Raw genomic sequence first — 25,762 nt, forward strand, 5'->3', positions numbered from 1 at the left:
TTTTCTTCTAGGGTTTTTATGGTTTTAGGTCTAACATTTAAGTCTCTAATCCATTTTGAATTAATTTTTGTATAAGGTGTAAAGAAGGGATCCAGTTTCAGCTTTCTACATATGGCTAGCCAGTTTTCCCAGCACTATTTATTAAATAGAGAATCCTTTCCCCGTTACCCGTTTTTGACAGGTCTGTCAAAGATCAGATGGTTGTAGATGTATGGTATTATTTCTGAGGGCTCTGTTCTGTTCCATTGGTCTACATCTCTATTTTGGTACCAGTACCATGCTGGTTTGGTTACTGCAGCCTTGTAGTATAGTTTGAAGACAGGTAGCGTGATGCCTGCAGCTTTGTTCTTTTGGCTTAGGATTGTCTTAGCAATGTGGGCTCTTTTTTGGTTCCATATGAACTTTAAAGTAGTTTTTCCCAATTCTGTGAAGAAAGGCATTAGTAGCTTAATAGGGATGGCATTGAATCTACAAATTACCTTGGGAAGTATGGCCGTTTTCACAATGTTGATTCTTTCTATCCATGAGCATGGAATGTTCTTCCACTTGTTTGTGTCCTCTTTTATTTCGTTGAGCACTGGTTTGTAGTTCTCCTTGAAGAGGTCTTTCACATCCCGTGTAAGTTGGATTCCTAGGTATTTTATTCTATTTGAAGCAATTGTGTATGGGAGTTCACTCATGATTTGACCCTCTGTTTGTTATTGGTGTATAAGAATGCTTGTGATTTTTGCACATTGATTTTGTATCCTGAGACTTTGCTAAAGTTGCTTATCAGCTCAAGGAGATTTTGGGCTGAGACAATGGGGTTTTCTAAATATACAATCATGTCATCTGCAAACAGAGACAATTTGACTTCCTCTTTTCCTAACTGAATACCCTTGATTTCTTTCTCCCGCCTGATTGCCCTGGCCAGAACTTCGAACACTGTCTTGAATAGGAGTAGTGAGAGAGGGCATCCCTGTCTTGTGGCAGTTTTCAAAGGGAATGCTTCCAGTTTTTGCCCATTCAGTATGATATTGGCTGTGGGTTTGTCATAAATAGCTCTTATTATTTTGAGATATGTTCCATCAATACTGAATTGATTGAGAGTTTTTAGCATGAAGGGCTGCTGAATTTTGTCAAAGGCCCTTTCTGCATCTATCGAGATAATCATGTGCTGTCTTTGGTTCTGTTTATATGCTGGATTACGTTTATTGATTTGCATATGTTGAACCAGCCTTGCATTCCAGGGATGAAGCCCACTTCATCATGGTGGATAAGCTTTTTGATCTGCTGCTGGATTCGGTTTGCCAGTATTTTATTGAGGATTTTTGCATCGATGTTCATCAGGGATACTGGTCTAAAATTCTCTTTTTTTGTTATGTCTCTGCCAGGCTTTGGTATCAGGATGATGTTGGCCTCCTAAAATGAGTTAGGGAGGATTCCCTCTTTTTCTATTGGTTGGAATAATTTCAGAAGGAATGGTACCAGCTCCTCCTTGTACCTCTGGTAGAATTTGGTTGTGAATTCATCTGGTCCTGGACATTTTTTGGCTGGTAGGCTATTAATTATTGCCTCAATTTCAGAGCCGGTTATTGGTCTATTCAGGGATTCAACTTCTTCATGGTTTAGTCTTTGCAGAGTGTATGTGTCCAGGAATTTATCCATTTCTCCTAGGTTTTCTAGTTTATTTGTGTAGAGGTGTTTATAGTATTCTCTGATGGTAGTGTGTATTTCTGTGGGATTGGTGGTGATATCCCCATTATCATTTTTTATTGTGTCTATTTGATTCTTCTCTCATTTCTTCTTTATTAGTCTTGCTAGTGGTCTATCAATTTTGTTGATCTTTTCAAACAACCAGCTCCTGGATTCATTGATTTTTTGGAGAGTTTTTTGTGTCTTGATCTCCTTCAATTCTGCTCTGATTTTAGTTATTTCTTGCCTTCTGCTAGCTTTTGAATGTGTTTTCTCTTGCTTCTCTAGTTTTTTTCACTGTGATGTTAGGGTGTCAATTTTAGATCTTTCCTGACTTCTCTTGTGTGTATTTAGTGCTATAATTTTCCCTCTACACACTGCTTTAAAGATGTCCCAGAGATTCTGGTATGTTGTATCTTTGCTCTCATTGGTTTCAAAGAACATCTTTATTTCTGCCTTCATTTCGTTATGTACTCAGTCGTCATTCAGGAGCAGGTTGTTCAGTTTCCATGTAGTTGAGTGGTTTGAGTGAGTTTCTTAATCCTGAGTTCTAGTTTGATTGCACCGTGTTCTGAGAGACAGTTTGTTATAATTTCTGTTCTTTTACATTTGCTGAGGATTGCTTTACTTCCAATCATGTGGTCAATTTTGGAATAAGTGCGATGTGGTGCTGAGAAGAATGTATATTCTGTTGATTTGGGGAGGAGAGTTCTGTAGATGTCTATTAGGTCCACTTGGTGCAGAGTTGAGTTCAATTCCTGGATATCCTTGTTAACTTTCTGTCTTGTTGCTCCGTCTAATGTTGACACTGGGGTGTTAAAGTCTCCCAATATTAATGCGTGGGAGTCTAAGTTTCTTTCTAAATCTCTAAGGACTTGCTTTATGAATCTGGGTGCTCCTATATTGGGTGCATATATATTTAGGATAGTTAGCTCTTCTTGTTGAATTGATCCCTTTACCATTATATAATGGCTTTCTTTGTCTCTTTTGAAATTTGTTGGTTTAAAGTCTGTTTTATCAGAGACTAGGATTGCAACCTCTTCCTTTTCTTTTGTTTTCCATTTGCTTGGTAGATCTTCCTCCATCCCTTTATTTTGAGCATATGTGTGTCTCTGCATGTGAGATGGTTCTCCTCAATACAGTGCACTGATGGGTCTTTACTCTTTATCCAATTTACCTGTCTGTGTCTTTTAATTGGAGCATTTAGCCCATTTACATTTAAGGTTAATATTGTTGAATTTGATCCTGTCATTATGATGTTAGCTGGTTATTTTGCTTGTTAGTTGATGCAGTTTCTTCCTAGCATCAATGGTCTTAACAATTTGGCATGTTTTTGCAGTGGCTGGTACCAGTTGTTCCCTTCCATGCTTAGTGCTTCCTTCAGGAGGTCTTGTAGGGCAGGCCTCTCAGCATTTGCTTGTCTGTAAAGGATTTTATTTATTCACTTATGAAACTTAGTTTGGCTGGATATGAATTTCTGGGTTGAAAATTCTTTTCTTTAAGAACGTTGAATATTGGCCCCCACTCTCTTCTGGCTTGTAGAGTTTCTGCTGAGAGATCTGCTGTTAGTGTGATGGGTTTCCCTTTGTGGGTAACCTGATCTTTCTCTCCGGCTGCCCTTAACATTTTTTCCTTCATTTCAACTTTGGTGAATCTGACAATTATGTGTTTTGGAGTTGCTCATCTCGAGGAGCACCTTTGTGGCATTCTTTATATTTCCTGAATTTGAATGTTGGCCTGCCTTGCTAGGTTGGGGAAGTTCTCCTGGATAGTATCCTGCGGAGTGTTTTCCAACTTGGTTCCATTCTCCCCATCACTTTCAGGTACACCAATCAGATGTAGATTTGGCCTTTTCACATAGTCCCATATTTCTTGGAAGCTTTGTTCATTACTCTTTTTTCTCTAAACTTCTCTTCTCGCTTCATTTCATTCATTTGATCTTCCATCACTGATACCCTTTCTTCCCATTGATCCAATTGGTTACTGAAGCTTGTGCATTCATCACATAGTTCTCATGCCATGGTTTTCAGCTCCATCATATCATTTAAGGACTTTTCTACGTTGGTTATTCTAGTTAGCCATTCATCTAATCTTTTTTCAAAGTTTGTAGCTTCTTTGTGATGGGTTTGAACTTCCTCCTTTAGCTGGGAGAAGTTTGATCGTCTGAAGCCTTCTTCTCTCAACTTGCCAAAGTCATTCTCCAACCAGCTTTGTTTCATTGCTGGCGAGCAGCTGCATTCCTTTGGAGGTGGGGCGGGGGGGCATTCTGATTTTTAGTATTTTCAGCTTTTCTGCTGTTTTTTTCCCATCTTTGTGGTTTTATCTACCTTTGGTCTTTGATGATGGTCACATACAGATGGGGTTTTGGTATGGATGTCCTTTCTGTTTGTTAATTTTCCTTCTAACAGTCAGTACCCTCAGCTGCAGATCTGTTGGAGTTTGCTGGAGGTCCATTCCAGACCTTGTTTGCCTGGGTATCAGTAGCGAAGGCTGCAGAAGAGTGAATATTGCTGAACAGCAAATGTTGCTTCCTGACCGTTCCTCTGGAAGCTTCGTCTCAGAGGGGTGCCCAGCCATGTGAGGTCTGCCACTACTCGGGGGTGCCTCCCAGTTAGACTACTCAGGGGTCAGGGACCCAATTAAGGAGGCAGTCTGTCTGTTCTCAGATCTCAAACTCCATGCTGGGAGAACCACTACTCTCTTCAAAGCTGTCAGACAGGGTCATTTAAATCTGCAGAGGTTTCTGCTGCCTTTTGTTTGGCTATGCCTTGTCCCCAGAGGTGGAGTATACAGTGGCAGGTAGGCCTCCTTGAGCTGTGGTAGGCTCCACCCAGTTCGAGCTTCCTGGCCACTTTGTTTACCTACTCAAGCCTCAGCAATGGCAGGCACCCCTCCCCTAGCCTCGCTGCCACCTTGCAATTAGATCTCAGACTGCTGTGCTAGCAATGAGGGAGGCTCAGTGGGCATGGGACTCTCTGAGCCAGGCACAGGTTATAATCTCCTGGTGTGCCGTTTGCTAAGACCCTTGGAAAAGCACAGTATTAGAGTGGGAGTGACCCGATTTTCCAGGTGTTGTGTGTCAAGGTTTCCCTTGGCTAGGAAAGAGAATTCCCTTACCCCTTGCACTTCCCAAGTGAGGTGATGTCTCGCCCTGCTTCAGCTCTCGCTCGGTGGGCTGCTCCCATTGTCCTGCACACACTGTCTGACATGCCCCAGTGAGATGAACCCTGTACCTCAGTTGGAAATGCAGAAATCACCTGTCTTCTGCTTCGCTCATGCTGGGAGCTGTAGCCTGGAGCTGTTCCTATTCTGCCATCTTAGATTCAATCTACTTTTTGAGATCAGGCATAATGACTGATTCATTTGTATATTCCCAGCAGCCAGCTGGGTGTGTGTGTGTATGTGCTGGAAAAGGAAATATACATTTTCTAGAATAAGAAATTTGTTAAGGTCTTGATTCTCCTTACTATCATGACATCTTTCTAAATAACTTTTATTCTCTGTCCTCATTAAGACTCAACAGACGACCACACCTGTGTAAGTTGGCTTATCCCCACACTTTTATTCTTTTGTTTACAACAATGTTTGGGGTAAAAGAACCCATACAACTAACAGCCCAAGCTTCCCAAATGATTGAAGAAAAAAAATAAAAAGCCATTTAATGGAAATGGCTTTCCATTAAAGGTGAAAAAAAAAATTCCATTATTCCTCCACTTTTAAATACGTTTCAAATGTTTCTGGAATTTAGCTTCTCTCATCTGACTGAATCAGTCTTGTTACCAAGTGAAAAAAGTACATATTCACTTCCTTTTTTTCCTGCTTTCTCTACCTAACCTATGAGATAGAAAATGAAGAGGAAGTATTATGTAGAAGCAACATGAACTTTCTAGGTTCACATCTAATATCTTTACCTAAAATCTTTGTGGTCCATAAAAAACTTATTAAACTATGCAAGTTTCAGAATCCACAACAATAAAATGTGTAGAATAATGAATACTCTGCAAAATTGTTTCAAAATCAGAGATAATATATAAAGTTTTCAGAATAAATTAATTATGTCTTAATAAGTGGTAAACAATCTTAAGAAACCTTTGTTTCAACTTTTTAATTTCAGTAATAATCTCTGATGCAGATATGTGCAAACTCATTTGAAACTTACACAATTAATTAAAAATTATAGCCTTATCACCTTATAAAGCAAAGATTATCTGAGTTTACAAAGAGTTGTATAAAATAGATTCTATTTGTCCTAAATTTATATTTCAATCCATGTGTCACATAAATGTATTGCACTGGAGAAGCATGAAGAATTTTGGATCATCTCATGTATTCTACCATGGTTTTACGGGCCTTGAAAGGTAAGAAAATTATTTTCTTGGCAGGGCACTGGGGCTTACACCTGTAATCCCAGCATTTTGGTAGGCCAAGGTGGGCGAATCATGAAGTCAGGAGATCGAGACCATCTCCTGAAGCAGGAGAATCGCTTGAACCCAGGAGGCAGAGGCTGCAGTGAGCCGAGATCGGGCTGCTGCACTCCAGCCTGGGTGACAGAGCAAGACTCTGTCTCAAACAAACAAACAAACAAACAATTTCCTTAATTCTATGAGAGAAACAGAGAAAGTTGCTTGAGATAAAACACTCTGAGCAGACCATATAAGCAGTTCCCAGAAAAATCTCTCTGAAATTTGCTCCTCAAGAGTCTCTTCTCTATTCAAACCTTGCAGTGTTTTGGATGTTTCTTGTGTTCAGCTTGTATTTCCCTTACATAATCACTTTTAGCCTTACTTTTAGCCTCACAGAAAGGACATATACTAATTGCAAGTCAAACTCTGGAAATTTCTCCAAGCAACTTATTTTGTCTTTGAGTTGTCACTGAGGCAAACAAATGGAGAAATAGCCATCAAAGCGAATTTGAGATGGGTGTTAAAAAACGACTCTTACTTGATTTGGTTCAACAATATTAACATTCAATTAACAGGAATTATGTCTCTGAGATTGGTGTTTTGAAACTAAACGTTATTCTGCAGTCTGTTTGATGGAACAGGGAAATAGGGAACAAGTTTTCTTTATATCCCTCCACTTATCGTTTTTGCCAATCAGCCAGTGATTTATTGAACACCTACCACGTGCAAGGCAGAAAGAAATATCAGGAGCTAAAAAACCACTCATTCTTGCCGACTCTATGTTTCAAACAGCGGTTACAAATTACCTGTTTCTAAGTACTCATAGAAAAGCCCAAGGGGTCCAAAACTTTCAAGGTCATGATCCTGCTCCCATCGACTATACAGCTTCTCAGAGTTTGTCCGAGCTTTTCGGCGTCTCCACCAATTCAAAGCCAAGCTGTTGGAAATGATAAAAGTTAATATATGAAATATAACTAACAAGAAAACGATCAGAGAATCAGAGTGTTAGATCTGGAAACTAGCAGAAATTAGAGACTGAAAAACTTAAGATCACAGAGCAAAGGGAAATGACTCCAGCCAAAGCGCAAATCAAAATCTAGTGTTCTTTTCATGATACATGCCGAAGTCAAGAGTTCTTTATTAGGGTGATCGAGAAAATAAGACAATCTTTACTCTGTTCAGAGAAATATATTTACTCAGAGACAGCTTGGCTAAGGAATAAGTGGAGGAGAGGGTTACCACTAAAAACCACTTACTAATCCTGATGCTGTCATGATGCTCAGAAGAAAATTCAAACAAATATGAAATTGATTATAATAGGAAATGACTTAAATAATGTGAAAATAAATGCAATAACATTAAACAAAATTTTAACCAACTGTATTCCATGCTATATAAAAAGATGACATATCATGAGAATGTATTACTTTTTTAAAAAAGAGACTTTTAAAAAAGAAAATTAAATTAACAAATCAATAAATATATTGACTGGTTTGAGGTGAAAAATATAAAATCATCTCAATTGATGCAGAAAAAAGCATTTGATGTATTTTAAGGACCTATTAAAACCTACTTAGGAAAGAAAAGTAGAAACAGAAAAAAAATTATTTCAATCTTATCAGAAATATCTACTAAAATCCTAGGGCAAACTTTTCCTTCCTTCCTTCCTTCCTTCCTTCCTTCCTTCCTTCCTTCCTCCCTTCCTCCTTTCTTTCTTTCTTTCTTTTTCTTGCTTCCTTTCTTTCTTTTTTCTTTCCTTCCTAATCTTTCTTTTCTTCTTTCTTTCTCTTTCTTTCTTTCTCTTTTTCTTTCTTTTTTTTCCTTCCTTCATTCCTTCCTTTTCCTTCCCTTCCCCTTCCTTCCCTTCCCTTCCTTCCTTCCCTTCCCTTTCCTTCCTTCCTTCCTTCCTTCCTTCCTTCCTTCCTTCCTTCCTTCCTTCCTTCTTCTCACTCTCTCTCTTTCTCTCTCTCCTTTTATCTTCCTCTACGTCTGTCTTCTTTCTTTCTTTTTTGAGACAGGGTCTCACTCTGCCACTCAGGCTGCAGTGCAGTGGTGCAACCACAGCTCACTGCAGCCTTGACCTTTTCTCCTGCCTCCACCTCTCAAATAGCTGGGACTAAAGGCATGTGCCTTCATGCCTGGCTAATTTTTAAATTTTATTCTGTATGATGGGGTCTCATTTTGTTGCCCAGGCTGGTCTTGAACTCCTGGGCTCAAGCGATCCTCCCTCCTCAACCTCCCAAAGTGTTGGGATTACAGGCATGAGCCAATGCACCAGGCTGCAAACATCATTCATAATAGGGAAAAGTCTGAAGCATTCACTTTAGAATCAAGAACAAAATAAGAATTTGCATGATCACATTCAAGATTACTGGAGATCTTAGCCATAAAATAAAATAAGAAAGGCAAAATCATTGGAAATAAAGGAGCAATCTGTGATTATTAACAGTGATGTGATTGAATAGAAAACCCAAGTGAAGTCAGACAAAATAATTAGAAATAATATTAGGATTTATTAATATATTTCATTCCTGTATACCCACAACACACACGTAGAAAACATATATATTTTTAAAAAGATATCATTTACAATAGCAAATAAAAACTACCTAGAAATTGATGTGACAAAAGATTTATAAGACCTATATGTAGAAGTTTAAAATATTTATTAGAATTCATTAAAGTCCATTTTAAGTGTTCACGAGTAAGAAGGCTTGGTATTATTTTTAAAAATTCAACTGTTTATATTGAAACAATTAAAATATAATTTCAATGAAAAAGCCAAATTATTTTTCCATGTAAAATCTGACAAGATGTTTATAAAATTTATATAGATTGATAAAAGGCCAAGAATAGCCAAGACAGTTCTACAGATAAAAAATAAGTTGATAAATGTTGCCCTACTAGATATCAAGACTTAGAAAACTGTATTAATTAAGAGATTGTAGTACTGTATTCACAATAGCAAAGACATAGAATCAAACTAAATGTCCATCAGTGGTAGAGTAGATAAAGAAAATGTGGTACACATACACCATGGAATGCTAGGCATCCATAGAAAAGAACAAGAAAAGATCATGTTCTTGGCAGGAACATGGATGGAGCTGGAGGCCATTATCCTTAGCAAACTAATGCAAGAAAAGAAAACCAAATACCACATGCTCTCACTTATAAGTGAGAGACAAATGATGAAAACACATGGACACATAGAGGGGAACAGCACACACTGGGGCCTATCAGAAGGTGGAGTGTGGGAAGAGGGAGAGGATCAGGAAGAATAACTATTGGGTATTAGATTTAATACCTGGATGATAAAATAGTCTATACAACAAACCCCCATGACACAAGTTACTTGTGTAACAAACCTGCACATGTACCTCTGAACTTAACAGTTAAAAAAAGAGAGAGATTGTTGCACTGGTACAGGGATAAACAAATCTTGGGATAGAATGGAAAACTTGAAATAGCCTTGCACTTGGTATAATTGTAGATAGTATTTATATTGCATGTAGATAGTGTTTATATGGCATGTGGACGGTGTTTATATGGCATAAAAAGTATTGTAGATAATATTGTATGTAGATGAATAGTATTGTAGATGATGGAGCACAGGAAAAAGGAACTTTTCAATAAATGGTAATATAAGGGTTTATACAATATATAGTTTATAGATATATATACACATATATGTACAAAATAGACTTGTATCTCATATCAAACGTAAAAATCCTGTCCCTATATATTTAGAATTTGAAAGTGAAAAACAATAATGTTAAAAATTTAGAAGTAAGAATATGAGAATATCTTTGTGTATGTCTGTGTATTTCCATGTAACTTTTTATCAGTACATCTGCATATCCAGTATTTTGCCTAGAACCTTACTTTTGGCATAACTTTAACAGAGATAGGAAATAATAATGAAAATGTCTTATAATCCCGGGTAGGAAAATATTTCTTAAACAACTGTTTAAAAATGCTAACCCACAAAATAAAAGATTGATAAATTCTACCATATTAAAGTTATGTAATTTTGTGCATCTAAAGCAATGGTTTCCAACTGGGAGTAATTTTGCCCACAGTGACACAATTGCACTCTCTGGGAATATTTTGGTTGTCCCAGCTGGAGAGGGATGGGTTACTGGCATCTAGTGGATAGAGTCCAAAGATGCTGTTAAACATCTTATAATGCAAAGGATAACCCGTACCCCACAACTAAGAATTATATCAATAATTCTGTGGTTGTGACACTGTGACCTAAACATACTATTAAAAAATAAAAAGATGACAGTTATCTTAGAATAAAATGTTTTCAACATATATAACCAAAAAAGAAGCAAATAAACAAAAACCAGTAACCAGAAGTTTAAAAGTATTCATAGAAATAAATTGAAAAAAAGATTGACAAGTAGGAAAATGGTTAAACAACACGAACAAGCATTTAATCGAAAAGGAAACAAATATGGCCAAAAATGCTTATTCGTGTTGTTAATCATAAAAAATTATACTAAAATGAGATATCATTTATAACCCCCAGTTGACAAAAATTAATAAGACAGTATGAAGTACTATAGCAAATGTGGATTAAGAGGAACATTTATATATTGCTTATACTCAAGCTAAAACACAAAGAGGAAAAATGAATGACGTAAAGAGTTTGAAAAAGCACCTGTGATTTCTGAGACACTATCAAACAGATGAGCATACAGTAACTGAAGTCACAGTGGAAAAGAGATCACCCAGTTCAAGAAAGAGAACATGGCTAGAAATTTCGGAAGCTCTTTCATGTGCTTCATTCCATTTATAAATTCTTCAATCCCCATGTCCATAGCCATTATCTTAAATTTTAAAATAATCACTTCCTTGCTTTTTTAAAAACTAGTTTTGTCTATAATCCATTTTGAGTTCATTTATAAACGAGTTGTAAGTTTCACATAGCTTTTTATTATTTTGCATATGGGATGTCCAATTGTTCCAACACCACTTACAAAAAAGCCTACTCTTTCATCAATGAATTGTTTTTGCACCTGTCTTAAATTAAATGGTCCTGTTTGGCTAGAGCACAAATTTCTGCAATAGCTGTTTCTACAATCTCTACTCCATTCCACTGGTTTAAATAACTATCCCATCACCAATCCTACCTTGTCTTGATTAATATAGTTTTTAGTAAGCCTTCAAATTGAGTAGGGTATTTCCTACAGCTTTATTCTTCTTTTATCATACTTCTTTGGGTTATTTTAGTTCATGGGCCTTCCATATACATTTTAGAATCCACTTGTCTATAGCTATAAAAATTCTGTTGATATTTTGATTATAGCAACAATAAACTGATATATCAATTTGGGGATAATTGACCACCAACATGATATTTCTCACCATTTATATAGTTTTAAAATTTCTTTAATTAAGATTTTATAGTTCTCCCTACACAAATTCTATAGGATTTTAGATTCTACAAAATTATTTCATTTGTTTGGAGCTAATAAATTCTGTGCTAACCAATGTTTCTTGCATCCTGTATTTTCACTTTGTGATCTCCTTTTGCTCAAGAAAATCTTTCAGTAGTTCTTTCCATGACAATCTATACATGCAAACTCTCCTAGTCTTTTCATGTCTAAAAATGTCTATTTTACCAGCACTGTAAATAATAGTTAACCTGGTTCTAGAAATGAAAAGGGAACATTACTTTCACTGAGAACCTTGAAAATACCATCTTTTGGCATCTAATGCTATTGATGAGAAGCTGATGATAGTATAGATGACATTCATTTGAATGAAGTTAATCTTTTTCATCTAAGATTTTTAAAGATTGTCTGTTTATCTTTGGTGTTCTGTAGTTTCACAATAATGAATCTGGGCGTGAACTGATTTTGTCTTGAATTGAATTCTAGTATCTTGATTCATACTTAGAATTTGTTTCCATTTCTGAAACTTGTGTTTTTCCTCATTTTTGAAAAAAGTTCAGCAATTACCTATTCAAATATTTTTTCCTTCACCATTCACTCAATTACCTTTTTCTGGAACTACTAGTAGATTAATGTGGAAGCCTCTTAATATAACATACCCTTATTTTATTTTTATTAAATGTCATATATTTGTTACACTGTATAAGGTAGGTATTTCTCACTATTATTTTCCAATTCACTAATATATTCTTCAAATATGTCCAGGCTGGAATTGTACTCTGGAATTTTCCCATCTATTGTACTCATTATTTAAAGTATAATTTTTCACTCACGTGCAATTGCTTCCATTTCATATTTACTTATTCTTATTTCATTTCTGTCCATCTTTATTTATTTCCTTATCTGTTTTAATGACAGTATCACCTTCCCTTATGTTGTTAGTATTATCAACATCATTTTTAAGGGCTTTGCCAGAATAGTCTAGTTAGAAATATCAGCTGGAGTAGGTTTGCTTTCTAATAATTAATTTTGTTCACAGCCTTTGCAGCATTAAATATTATCATATTTTGAAATTCTGGTTATTAGGAAGGCTGGGGGTTTTTTGTTGTTAATGTGCTTTTTAAAAAAAAAAAAAAATTTTTTTTTATTCTTTTACCTCCCCTGTCTTTTGTCTCTCTCCCTCTCTGTGCATATGTATCCCCCATCTTCTGTTTGGTATAGGTATTGCCTCCATTCAGTCCTCCAGGTTCTCAATCTAGAGCTAGAACTTAAAATAAAAGTTTGGGGGCCAGGCACGGTGGCTCACGCCTGTAATCCCAGCACTTTGGGAGGCTGAGGTGGGCAGATCACCTGAGGCCAGGAGTTCCAGACCAGCCTGGTCAACATGGTGAAATCCTGTCTATACTAAAATTACAAAAACTTAGCTGGGTGTGGTGGCGTGTGCCTGTAATCTCAGCTACTCAGGAGGCTGAGGCAGGAAAATTGCTTGAACCCGGGAGGTGGAGGTTGCAGTGAGCTGAGATTGCACCATTGCACTCTAGTGTGAGCGACACAGTGTGACTCTGTCTCAAAAAAAAAAAAAAAGGAAAGGTTTGGCTATTTCCCTTATTGATGTGGTATATCTAAGCATGAAACTAGAAGGCTAGGCTCACATTTATTTCCATTTGTGAGGATAAGTCTGTGCTCTTCTTTTGTTAGTACTTGAAATAGATCCCTAAGTGGCACTATGAAATTGTGTATATATTGGAGGTGGGAAGGTGCAGGGATGGTGTTTGCAATCTTCTTTCATGAGTGAGAATAAACCCAGTCTCTGGCTTCAAGTGCAGTTAAACTGGATGAGCCTCTGTATTAAGTGGAGCACTTTTACTCCACTTTATATTGCATACCAAACCCCGATACAGTCACTTCCTAACTAGGAGCCATGCAGGATCGTAGACTTATGATTTTATAATTCTTTCTCTTTTTATCCATGACAATGTCCATCCACTATTTGAGATAAATTGTCAGTTTAGTTTTCTCTTTTTATAATGTATTCATTATTGCTGTGTTTTGATCAGAGAGCAATCTTTCATGTATTGACCTGAAAGTCTCCATCATTTCATTTACAATCTATTTTTATGCCTAGATTGCATGACACGTGGATATTTTTACAAAGTTCACCTTTTAGTAATATTCAGAAATAATACACAGCGTGTAGAATAAACTGCAGAGGATATAGCATTTAGATGTCCCCGTGAAATCTTCACAGGAGAGAAAAGTAACAAAAATGCACATTTAAAAGATTGTATTCAAAACATTATATTGTACCTCATAAATATAGATAATTATTATTTGTGAAATAAATTTTTAAAACCTTGCCAGCCATCGAACCAAAATGAATAAATAAATAAAAATAAGAGTTTATATTACCTTAATGCAACCTTCACTGTTGATTAAAAATAAAGCTTTCTTTTGGCTTAAATATTTTCTAACAAAGGCATCATGATAATCAAAAAATTCTACCTTGTTCCAGAGGAAATCTCTTAAATCAAATAAAGAGGTTACTTAAATCAAATAAAAAGCCTGTAAGTCATACATACGGATAAATGGCTTCTTTAATGTTTCCAAAAATCTGTTTCCCGGTCATTATAATGGTCAATTGCGTTGTCAATTCTATAAGACAGCCTCCAGGATCACACTAGTCAGAAGCAAGATGGGAGAAAACAGAATTGAATGATCAAAAAGATGGAAATTTGCAACACCTAAAGGAAACCCTAAACCGTAAGATTAGAATCTCAAGGTTTTGGTTAGAAGGGGTAAGATATATTTAGTCCAATAGTTCCAAACCTGATCACAGACCAGTGCCAGGCTAGCTGCATTAGATTCATCTGTGAACTGTGTTAAAAAACACAGATTTCTGGGTCTCATTCTTAGAAAATTCTGAGTCTTTATATCTGGGTTAGGGTTGGGAGTTGTTATATCTTCCATTCTCCAAAATTTGGAAACCATGGATCTGTTCTAACTCTACTACCTACAGTGGAACCATTTCTACAGAAAGTAATCAGTCTTCCTTTGCAGGAAATTTTTAGGAATAAAGACTTTGTGTCATTTTATGTCTCATATTCTACTGCCAAACTATAGGCAAAATGTAAATTCTTGCTCAAAAATAAACTGAGAAGTTTATCAAATGACAGGATTCATCTGTGAGCAATACTCTCTATGGATACACAGTCGGTGTCTAGATATCTTTTGTAATTTTTTAGATGCGAATCAGTGCTTGGCACACAGAAAGTGGTTAATACTGAGGTATTGAAGCTACACACCTCACCTCACCTCACAAGGAAATTCTTACCTCTTCACTTCTCCACTCGTCAAATAAATATGTGTATTTTCCAGGATAGCCTACGAACTTCCCTTTAAAGAAAGCTACATAGAAGCAGGATGAGTAAAAATTTACAAACTGAAACAGGAACATTTTCAAGGTAAGACTGCTCTCATACTCCTGGTATGTTCGAGGAATTTCTATTAAGCAAAAAAAAAAAAAAAAAAAAAAAAAATTGTTTAGTGCATCTTCTTATTTTTCCTTGAACTTCGTACTCCCTGGGACAAGTGAATATCAAGTAACTACAGATTTGTGTTAGATTTTCTGTTACACACTTTGTATTAAACTAACCACTGGAAAAGCCTAGGAAGCTGTTTTTACCACAGTCAGAGAGGCAGCATTCTTGTCCTGGGGTTACAAAGAATTTGAAATTCAAACCCAGATGATATGGTTTGGCACTCTGTTCCCAAGCGAAATCTCATGTCAAATTGTAATTCCCACGTGTCAAGGGAGGGACCTGGTGGGAGGACATTGAATCATGGGGGTGGTTTCCCCCATGCTGTTCTCTTGGTGTTGAGTGAATTCTCAAGAGAGTTCATGGTTTTATTTATTTATTTTTGAGATGGAATCTCACTCTGTCACCCAGGTGGAGTCCAGTGGTGTGATCTTGGCACACTGGAACCTCCGCCTCCCAGGTTCAAACAATTCTTCTGCCTCATCTTCCTGAGTAACTGGGACTACAGACATGTGCCACCACGTCTGGCTAATTTTTTTGTATTTTTAGTAGAGACGGTTTCACCACGTTGGCCAGGCTGGTCTTAAACTCCTGACTTTGTGATCCGCCCGCCTCGGCCTCCCAAAGTGCTGGGATTACAGGTATGAGCCACCACACCCGGCCAATTGAGAGCTAATGGTTTTGAAAGTGTGGCACTTCCCCATGTACTCTCTCTCTCTCCTGCTGCCGTATGAAGAAGGCGTTTGTTTCCCCTTTACCTTCCACCATGATTGTTAAGTTTCCTGAGGCTTCACCAGCCATGTGAACCGTGAGTCAATTAAACCTCTTTCCTTTACAAACTTCCCAGTCTCAGGTAGTATCTTTATAGCAGTGTGAAAATGAACTAATACACCAAATAAGAAACTTATGCTCATCTCCAAACACTATCTGCTATCCTATAAGCCACTAGAACTCATCTGTTTACAATCAGGTTTGAAGAAAATAAGCTCACATCAAGGGCGGGGATGATTTCCAACAGAATTGTGTTGCCCTCTCATGAATTCAATGGCTATATTAATTTTGAAAATAATGTGATTAGCAAATAGTGGCAGAAATAGTACACATTTTCCCTCTCCTTTATTTAAAATGCATGATCACAATCTGTCATTTAATGAATTCTAAAGATAACAAACTATTAAATTATCTTCACTCTGCAATAGAGGGTCATGAAGCACAAAAATGTAGAAAAGTATGTTTTCCTGAGCTGATGATCTCCCAGTAGCATGAGCTGATCCAGCCAAATCATGACATTTTCAGCAATACTGAAAGTATCATAAAATCTTTTAAAGACACAGATAACTCCCCCATTTTACTGAAATGTAGCTGTATTCCTACAAAACCTGTAATGTGAACTTGAATGATTTTTTTTTCCCACTGAGGAAAATGGTGAGTTTTTAGGTGCTTTTAAAAGCAATTTATCTGCTGTGATTTTCTCACTGTTGACAGCAGACGTAAAAATGAGAGAGAACTCCACATTTGAAGATAGAATATAATGAAAGTCTCATCTCAGTGCTCATTCCAGAGCTGACTGAATAATGTGGTCTTTTGCTTGACATCGGCCATGATGTCTATGTATAACAGATTCAAAGGAGCTTGAACCCTGGAGTGAACACTCAGAGAAGAGGCTGATGCCTTTATTTGAGTCTCCGATCTTACTGCTAACTTGCCAGGAAGAAGAGCAAAAACGACTGTGCTCTGTGCTGCTCTACCTAACTCAATCTCTCACTTAACCTGTGATCCCTTTCAATTACTTTCCCCGTGGCTTTAAGTAGAAATTTTAATATTTTAACAAGAAAATAATCCAAGTTCTATGAGATGGCAGTAGAAAAGAAAAGCACTAAAATTTAGATTTATTTAGGAGAAGCTGACTTTTCTGTTTTTTCAGAATAACTTCCAAAATCAATACTTTCTAAGAACCATACACATGAAATAACAATTATCTGTGTCTTCAGTGCAGTAAAGTGATTATTTTTCTTAGGATTCAACTAGACCCATCAAGGGAGAATTAAGACAAGAATACTCAGAAAGATAAATAGAGTCCAAATTCTTATTTTTTTTTTTTCAGTTCTTTTTGCTGCTTCCGTTATAATGGACCTTGAATTGTGGCTCTTAAGCAATTTTGAAATAGCAGATATGAGTCTACCTATAGAGAAAAATTGCCTTAAAAGGTACTCTTTGAAAATGAACTCCTGGGGAGCTGATCCAAAATAGACATATAGCATCAATAAGAATCATTCTTCAGAATCACACTAATGATTTGGCGAGCTTACCCATTTTTGTGATCCACGCAGATATCTTTTCATAAAAGAAATTCAAGATCAAGATGACAATAAAGTTCAAGCATGATCCTGTGAGTGATGTGGTTATCTGAGGAGTAAGGAAGCTTTTGACCTGCTTTAAGGATGCATCACTTTCCATGAAACTAGCAAATGTAGCAAAGACTGACAGGCGGTACACAATTACAGCTACCATACTGGTGACGACAAGAGACATCTGGGAAAGGAAAACAAAGAACTGCTATTTGGGTCTCTGCATCTCTGTTAGGAATACATATCTAACATACTGATTATTCTGTTTATCTCATTATATGAAGTTTAGCAGGTCTCATGTGCAAAGTAAACTAAGTCAGTCTCTCTTTCCCTAGATGGCAAGATGTGAACACTGGCAAGGTAAAAGGGTTAAAGATAAGGCATATACTAGCTGCTGGTTAAGTCTAAAAGAAACGTCTTCAGTGTTCATCCTCTAGGCTTATCCTTTAGTAGGGAGTGGCAACCTATAGTAGAAGGCCAAATCCTGCTTGTGGCCTTGCCTGATCTTAGATGTTCCTTAAGTTAGGAATGTTCTTTTGCATTTTTTTTTTTTTTTAGATGGAGTCTTGCTCTGTTGCCCAGGTTGGAGTGCAGTGGCGCAATGTTGGCTCACTGCAAGCTCCGCCTCCCAGGTTCAAGCGATTCTCCTGCCTCAGCCTCCTTAGTAGATGGGACTACAGGCGCCCGCCACCACACTCGGCTAATTTTTTGTATTTTTAGTAGAGACGGGGTTTCACCATGTTAGCCAGGATGGTCTCCATCTCCTGACCTCGTGATCCGCCCACCTCGGCCTCCCAAAGTGCTGGGATTACAAGCGTGAGCAACCGCGCCCAGCCTTCTTTGGCATTTCTAAAGGTTATAGAGAAAAGTAAAGGCAATTATGTTCCAGAGACTACATGTGGCACAAAGCCAAAAATATATCTGGCTCCTTTACAGAAAATGTTTGCTGATGCATGCTCTACATTGAAGTTAAAGATGTAGAATCAAGATCACTTATTTTCCTAAGAAAAATACATGCCAATATTGCATTTCACTTCCCCTCAGAATATTGCCATTAGTGCTCTAATATGCCTGGTAGTTTAGGAATTTATATAGATTCTGTATAAATTTTGTACACTTTCAATCTTGCGAAAGCACAAAGATGGCTTTCTATCAATCATTAGAAATTTTATTCTAAAAGTTGAGGAAATGAGTCAAATTAAATGAAAACTAGAAATCAAAAACAGAAAATTTTCTAGGGATATACTCCAGATTTCTCAAAAGAGGGTCCTGAATTAATGATTCTCCCCGTTTTATTTTATCACATCTCCTTAATGATTATTACATAATCTAAGAAAACATATTTTTACTGTTTTAAAATATGAAAATAATAGATTTAACAAGAAATGTTAAAGATAAATCGTATGGGGTTTATGGACTGGTGAGTCTACACTATAGTCTACAACTGTCAATTATTTATATTTCAACATGCTAACTAACCCCTTAGAAGGTAACACTGCCTGTTTTCCTAAAATTAAACACTAACTGTTAAGAGGGAACACATTTGGAAAAAGGAAGAGCAGGAAATAAAGTGGAAATAAAGATACATTCATGATTTTTCTAAACTAACCGAAGAGTCTGGAATCAGAGTAAGTTTGTTATTCTGTCCTGATTTCAAATGATCACTTAAATGAAGTGTTGTGAGGCAGGGAGGGACAGGCTTTAAGACAAAGCATCTCCTCTTCCTCGAGATCTTTTCCCAAAGTTTAATTATGGAAAATCCCTATAAATTACAGTTTATTTTGTGTAAGAGCTATAACCAAGATAAAAAGACCAGGGAGGGAGAGGGAAAGGAAGGACTCAAGAGACATTGCAGATAACACTGTTGAGATAGCTTATTTAATCACCTGTTGAAGAAAGTATAGCAATTTTTAAAGACATGCTCACCCATAATGTCACTGTGGCTCCTGAAAGAAAGTACCATGGAATACGTGCATATAGAGGCATGTAAGGTTCCATCTCCTGTAATGTTGAAGAAATCACAAAGAAATTGAAAATCTCCACTCTAAGTCAAGACTCCAAGCACTAGTCAATATCATAGAGCCCCGTTAAAGCAGGAACTTCCCAAAAGGGCCTACTATAGGCCACGGAAAGCTACATTATAAGAATGGTTCCTTCTCTTGAAGGAGAAATCTCTAGGCGTCCTAGATGGGGTATTTTACACATGATATGAGACATAATGGATATACACAATTTCCTAAATGCTGAATTACGAAGTTTAGGGCCTGGCACTCAGTAAATAAAGTCAAATAATGAAGGTTGCTGCTTAGGCAGACATGCTTTATGATGTTTAATGGTGTTATAATTTTATTCTAATTGAATCGAATTGCATTGCTCTGCAACAGCTCTGCATGATATTAGATGCTTTCTTTATATTTTTCAGATAAACTGTGTTCTTCCACACAGCTCAGGAGCCAAGACTTCCACCTTTAATCTTTAAGAGTCATTAATGAAAGATATTGATTATACAGCTGACATTCTTAGGCGCATCAAGAAGCAAGTAGATTTTACCTAAAAGAAGCAAAAAATAGTAAAAGAAAAAAAAAAGCTGTCAGCAGAAATCAAAATCATGTAATTCCATAACATAATATTTTACATTTTAAGAATTTTAAGGGTGGTCTGAATAAAAATAGGACTCTCAACAGGCAGGGTAGGCTGTTCAAGAGCTCTACAGACCTCAGAATGTGTGTGGATGTATGTGTATATGTGACTGTGTACATGTGTGTTCATGTGTGCACCCAATGTATGTGTGCTCATGCATATATATGCATATTTGTGTGGGTGCACCTGTGTGTTCCCAATGCAGATTTAAATGTGACAGTTCTGGTTGCCCTTAAACACTGAAGAAGCACTGCAATAAGTAAAAATAAATACATACATAAATAAATAAATAAATAAAAAGCTCTGTTTCTTGATTTCTAAACCATGAAAGCTAAGTAAAGTCAATGATTCACAGTGAATCAATACATATGGCTTTTCAACCGGATTCAAATGTAAGCATTCAATACATTTTTTTCTGTTAATTTTTGACAAAGCTAATGGGACTGCTTTTGTTTTCTTTTTTATCTCATGAAATCGGAATAAACATCATGTCATCATTCTGTCAATATCTTTTAATATATTTTCTTAATTTCAAACTGCCACCCAAATTGTTAATGTATTTTCTGAGATGTTTTCATGCTCTTTGGAGATGTTTTCGTGATCTTCCAATGAAACTTAGCAATTGTTTAGTGAATGCCTAAATGGTGAAAATAATTTTAAATGTTATACTGCAAGAATAGTTATCTGAAGAGAAGAGGGAATTCTACTGAAGAGAGTGTATTTGGGACACATATTATTCTCTTTTAAATGGCAACAGGAAACACAGTGATTGTAGATTATGGAAAAATAGGGGCTCGAAAAATATGTAACCAAGATTCTGGTCTTTAAAGGCAAAGCACTTCCATTTTCACATGAAAAAAGTGAGGTACCAAAAAGTTAAACAACTCAGTCAAGAACATATAGCTATTTTGTCAGCTAAGCATTCTAACACATAGACTTCTTCCTCCACCCACCAATACAATGATTGTCAATAAAATCAATTAAAAGGAGCCATGTGAAGAAAAGTTAGTCTAATAAAACAATCACTCATAAGACCTCAATCTTAATATAAATACTATTTTAATGTTTATATATCACTTAGGATCATTTCAATGTCTATACATTTATATACAAAGCCCACAGCATACACACTATTTTCCGTTTTGAACTTAGTTTAATGTTATTATGCCTTGGATTTGTTTCAAAATAATTTAGTGATACAAAGGAGTATGAGTATGAATGAAACAAGATTGTCCATGAATTAAAAACGATTAATTCTGAGTGATGGGTTCATCCATGTGGTTCATTATACATTTCTATCTACATTTGAAAGTGTTTGAAAATTTTCATATATATACATTCATATATATATATTTATATACATGTATGTATATTAGAAACAAGTAGTTTATGTCATTTATATGTTGCAGAATATTTTAAAGGCAAATTAAACTATGATTATATGAGAAGAAACCTATAGCAGTGTGTCCATTGAGATATGCTGCCCATTTCACAGTTTTCTAGTCTACCTTGGTCACTGGATTCAATTTCCTGTGTTTACACATAGCTTCAAATTCCGGTCTCAGCTGAAGCTGCTGCTGTTCCTCTTCAAAGTCCACCAGGTCCCACTCATATTCCAGTCTGGCTTGTCGTTGTTTCCAAAACTCCAAAAATAAGGTGACTACAGGTAAACAAATATATAAAAAAATAAGATATAAAAAAAAGTTAAAGACTTTTTCAACTTTTCCCTTTAATCGCTTTGGTTGCAGGATGGTTCACATGTTTCAGGTGGCTATTGTTTCACTGTTGTGTTTGATTAAAACTTTATCAATTATTAATGTTGGCATAATATTGTGTATCCGATAATACACTGAAAAAAAACTCATACAAAAATTTAAATTAATTTCTTGGTCAGTGGTCCAAGCAAGAATTATTTTCAGACATATTAATATATTTCTTCATTCAGATAATTTGAAGTAATATTTAAAATTAGCTTTTTATTAACACTGAATTTTTTTTTTTTGCATGTATCTGTTATCTTTTATGGGAATCATTTAAGTCATTGTACTGCTTTCTCAGGCTTAGGGAAATATACCTAGGAAGCCTAAGAGCCAATCCCCAGCACAATTACTCTCTCTTTTAAAATACATATACTATGTATACACACAAAACTTCAGCTTTCTTTTTATGTCTTTATTTGAGTCTCCTTCTGTCACCCAGGCTGGTCTCAAACTTCTGGTCTCTAGTGATCCTTCCACCTCAGCCCCCCAGCGTGCTGGAATTATCAACTTTCAATTGAAGAATATATATTTACAGGAAAGTACATAAAATATAAAGGTACAATTAAAAAAATTCACAAAATAAATATACCCAAATATAAAAAATGTTCCATTACAAATGGATTTACATAAATGATATACAACTGATAGCTTTTCGTGTCAAGCTTTTTTTTTTTTTTGGTTCAACTTTGTTGCTGTGTGCAGTGAAAATTCATTTATTTTCATTGCTGCATAGTATTCAACTGTATGGTTAAATTGCAATTCTGGTTATATATTCTTGGACTGACAGACATTTGAGTTGTTTCCAGATACCTGCTATTACACATAGTGCTGCTGTGAACATTCTTGTAATCTATTGGTGTGCATATACATGCCTTTCTATTGGGATATACTTAGGAAGAGAATACTAACACTTCCAATATTAACTTATGATTTTATCAACTATAAAAGATTCAACTTTCTGACTCACTACCTTTTAAATAATGTAAAGAAATATGGATATCCATGCATTTTTAAAAATCCTAATTATATTTTTATCACTGTAGTCATCTAATTGCTGTCTCAGCTTCCAAAATATATTTTTCTAGTGCAAATATATCTATCTTTTGACGGTTGGTTTTTTGTTTGTTTATTTGCTCATGTATACATTGGCTTATGTTTTCCTTTGCTCATTATTTAAACTTTAGAGAAATATTTAAACATTTATTAAGTGGGAAGAACACTGTAGACTAACTACTTAACAATTTTAAAGTGTACAATTAATTATTGTGGACCATTAGCACAATGCTGTACAGATCTTACTCATCTTGCTTAATTGAAACTTTCAAGTATGCTTATTGATTAGTAACTGCTCATTTCCTAATCCTCCAACCCCTAGTAACCACAATTCCACTCTTTGATTCCATGAGTTTGGCTATTTTAGATACCTCATATAACTCCTCCAGTCAAAAAGTAATTCAGCCCTCCTCTGTACTCCCTCAGCATTTACAATGCACTTCTATGAAAGTAGACCTCACATTCTTTCCCAATTAGATTGTGACTTTCTTAACAACAGGTTATATTTCATTCACTTATTCATACAATCATTTAATACTGGTTGTGAATTTCATGAAGCAGAAACTTTTACTCTATTCATTTCATTACTGCTGTATGCAGTAGATACATTGTTACCAGGGAGAACAGTTTCATGAACTTGTACTGTTAAACATTTTAATATTTGCTTGTTTGTTTATACCATAACAGAACAACTACCATTAATTTTAGAAGCAGTATTTGGTTACCATGGCTATGCAAGGGCTTGGATGTCATATACATAATGCTAAAACTTTTAAATACACTAAACATTTAAAATTTTTTGTCTCAAAGTTTGTTAATGCTGAAGTAGAAATAAGAAAGTTGGCTGACATAGATGGGATTTTGAGATAAATTAATGATGGTACAAAATAGCTAGCAAAAAGAGTACTGTAAGGAAAGAGAAATGATATGGACTAAAACCAAAATTGTTCCCATGATTTCTATGGACTTTTGTGATTATAAGTATATAGGAATCACAGGATTCACATATTTCCTGAAAAGGATTTCAGGAAATTAAAGAGACCCTTGGTTTGGGCCTTATAGATTAGGCCTAAATAGGAATTGACCTTTTTTATTTTTAAGAAGGAATACAATTAGCACTTAAATTATTCATTGATGCAACATATATTTGAATACATACCATATGCCTAGCCCTGGAACTATGGAGATGAAAGCCATGGTGTTTGTCCCAAAGCAGCAAGTAATCTAGTGAGGAACCTGGCTTATACACAATGACAGCCGGGCGCGGTGGCTCAAGCCTATAATCCCAGCACTTTGGGAGGCCGAGACGGGCGGATCACAAGGTCAGGAGATCGAGACCATCCTGGCTAACACGGTGAAACCCCGTCTTTACTAAAAAATAAAAAAACTAGCCGGGCGAGGTGGTGGGTGCCTGTAGTCCCGGCTACTCGGGAGGCTGAGGCAGGAGAATGGCGTAAACCCGGGAGGCAGAGCTTGCAGTGAGCTGAGATCCGGCCACTGTACTCCAGCCTGGGCGACAGAGTGAGACTCCGTCTCAAAACAAAAACAAAAACAAAACAAAACAAAACAAAACAAAAACACAATGACAATCATGGAGGCATGTACACTAAAAATGTGTCTTACAATCAAGGACCATGTATGTGCCTATTTAAATTCCTATTGCCTAGAATAGTACCTGTTCCAGGGTAGAGACTTTAAAAACTAGTTGCTGAATTACATTAAAGTATAAATAAAATGAAATCATTAAATTTCTGAAATAAAGCATAGGTGAACATCTTACATTATCTCTGAATGGGGAAGGTTTTCTAAAGAAACACAAGAACAAGGAAAACTATAAGGAAAGTTTTATGACCAGTAATATATATTAAAATGTCCATTGACTATGAATGAGATCAAATGCAAATTAAAAACTGAAAAAAATATTTGCAATTTCTGTGGCAGACAAAGGATTACTGTACTTATACAAAAGTACCTGTGAATTATAAAAATAAATTAAATACTTCAAACATCAAGGAGAGCCAATGGTCAGTAAATATTAAAAATGTGACCAGAGGGGCGGAGCAAGATGGCCGAATAGGAACAGCTCCAGTCTCCAACTCCCAGCGCAAGCAACACAGAACACCGGTGATTTCTGCATTTTCAACTGAGGTACTGGGGTCATCTCACTAGGGAGTGCCAGACAATCGGTGCTGGTCAGCTGCTGCAGCCGGACCAGCGAGAGCTGAAGCAGGGCGAGGCATCGCCTCACCTGGGAAGCGCAAGGGGGAAGGGAATCCCTTTTCCTAGCCGGGGGAACTGAGACACACAACACCTCGAAAATCGGGTAACTCCCACCCCAATACTGCGCTTTAAGCAAACAGCCACACCAGGAAATTATATCCCACACCTGGCCGGGAAGGTCCGACGGCCACGGAGCCTCCCTCATTGCTAGCACAGCAGTCTGCGGTGATCTAACCACAAGGCAGCAGCGAGGCTGGGGGAGGGGCGCCCACCATTGCTGAGGCTTAAGTAGGTAAACAAAGCCGCTGGGAAGCTCGAACTGGGTGGAGCTCACAGCAGCTCAAGGAAACCTGCCTGTCTCTGTAGACTCCACCTCTGGGGAAAGGGCACAGCTAAACAACAACAAAAAAAGCAGCAGGAACCTCTGCAGATGCAAACGACTCTGTCTGACAGCTTTGAAGAGAGCAGTGGATCTCCCCACACGGAGGTTGAGATCTGAGAACGGACAGACTGCCTGCTCAAGTGGGTCCCTGACCCCTGAGAAGCATAACTGGGAGACATCCCCCACTAGGGGCAGTCTGACACCCCACACCTCACAGGGTGGAGTACACCCCTGAGAGGAAGCTTCCAAAGGAAGAATCAGACAGGTACACTCGCTGTTCAGCAATATTCTATCTTCTGCAGCCTCTGCTGCTGATACCCAGGCAAACAGGGTCTGGAGTGGAC

At 36.7% G+C, this 25,762-nt stretch overlaps 1 protein-coding gene across 5 annotated transcripts in view; it reads right to left on the minus strand.

Moving 5' to 3' along the window:
• The window catches only part of ANO5 (anoctamin 5), a 105,926-nt gene that overhangs the window by 11,997 nt on the left and 68,167 nt on the right, over positions 1 to 25,762 (minus strand). For all 5 annotated transcript variants that reach the window (XM_033205855.1, XM_033205853.1, XM_033205854.1 and 2 more), the window contains 6 exons: positions 21,512 to 21,663; positions 19,290 to 19,364; positions 17,325 to 17,547; positions 14,811 to 14,980; positions 14,059 to 14,156; positions 6,884 to 7,014 (listed from right to left, as the gene is read on the minus strand). In XM_033205855.1, the coding sequence (XP_033061746.1) occupies positions 6,884 to 7,014; positions 14,059 to 14,156; positions 14,811 to 14,980; positions 17,325 to 17,547; positions 19,290 to 19,364; positions 21,512 to 21,663 (849 nt within the window). The remainder of the gene's footprint in view (positions 1 to 6,883; positions 7,015 to 14,058; positions 14,157 to 14,810; positions 14,981 to 17,324; positions 17,548 to 19,289; positions 19,365 to 21,511; positions 21,664 to 25,762) is intronic.

The sequence above is a fragment of the Trachypithecus francoisi genome, unplaced genomic scaffold, assembly GCF_009764315.1.
Source record: "Trachypithecus francoisi isolate TF-2019V2 unplaced genomic scaffold, Tfra_2.0 Lachesis_group8, whole genome shotgun sequence".
NCBI classification, from domain to species: domain Eukaryota; kingdom Metazoa; phylum Chordata; class Mammalia; order Primates; family Cercopithecidae; genus Trachypithecus; species Trachypithecus francoisi.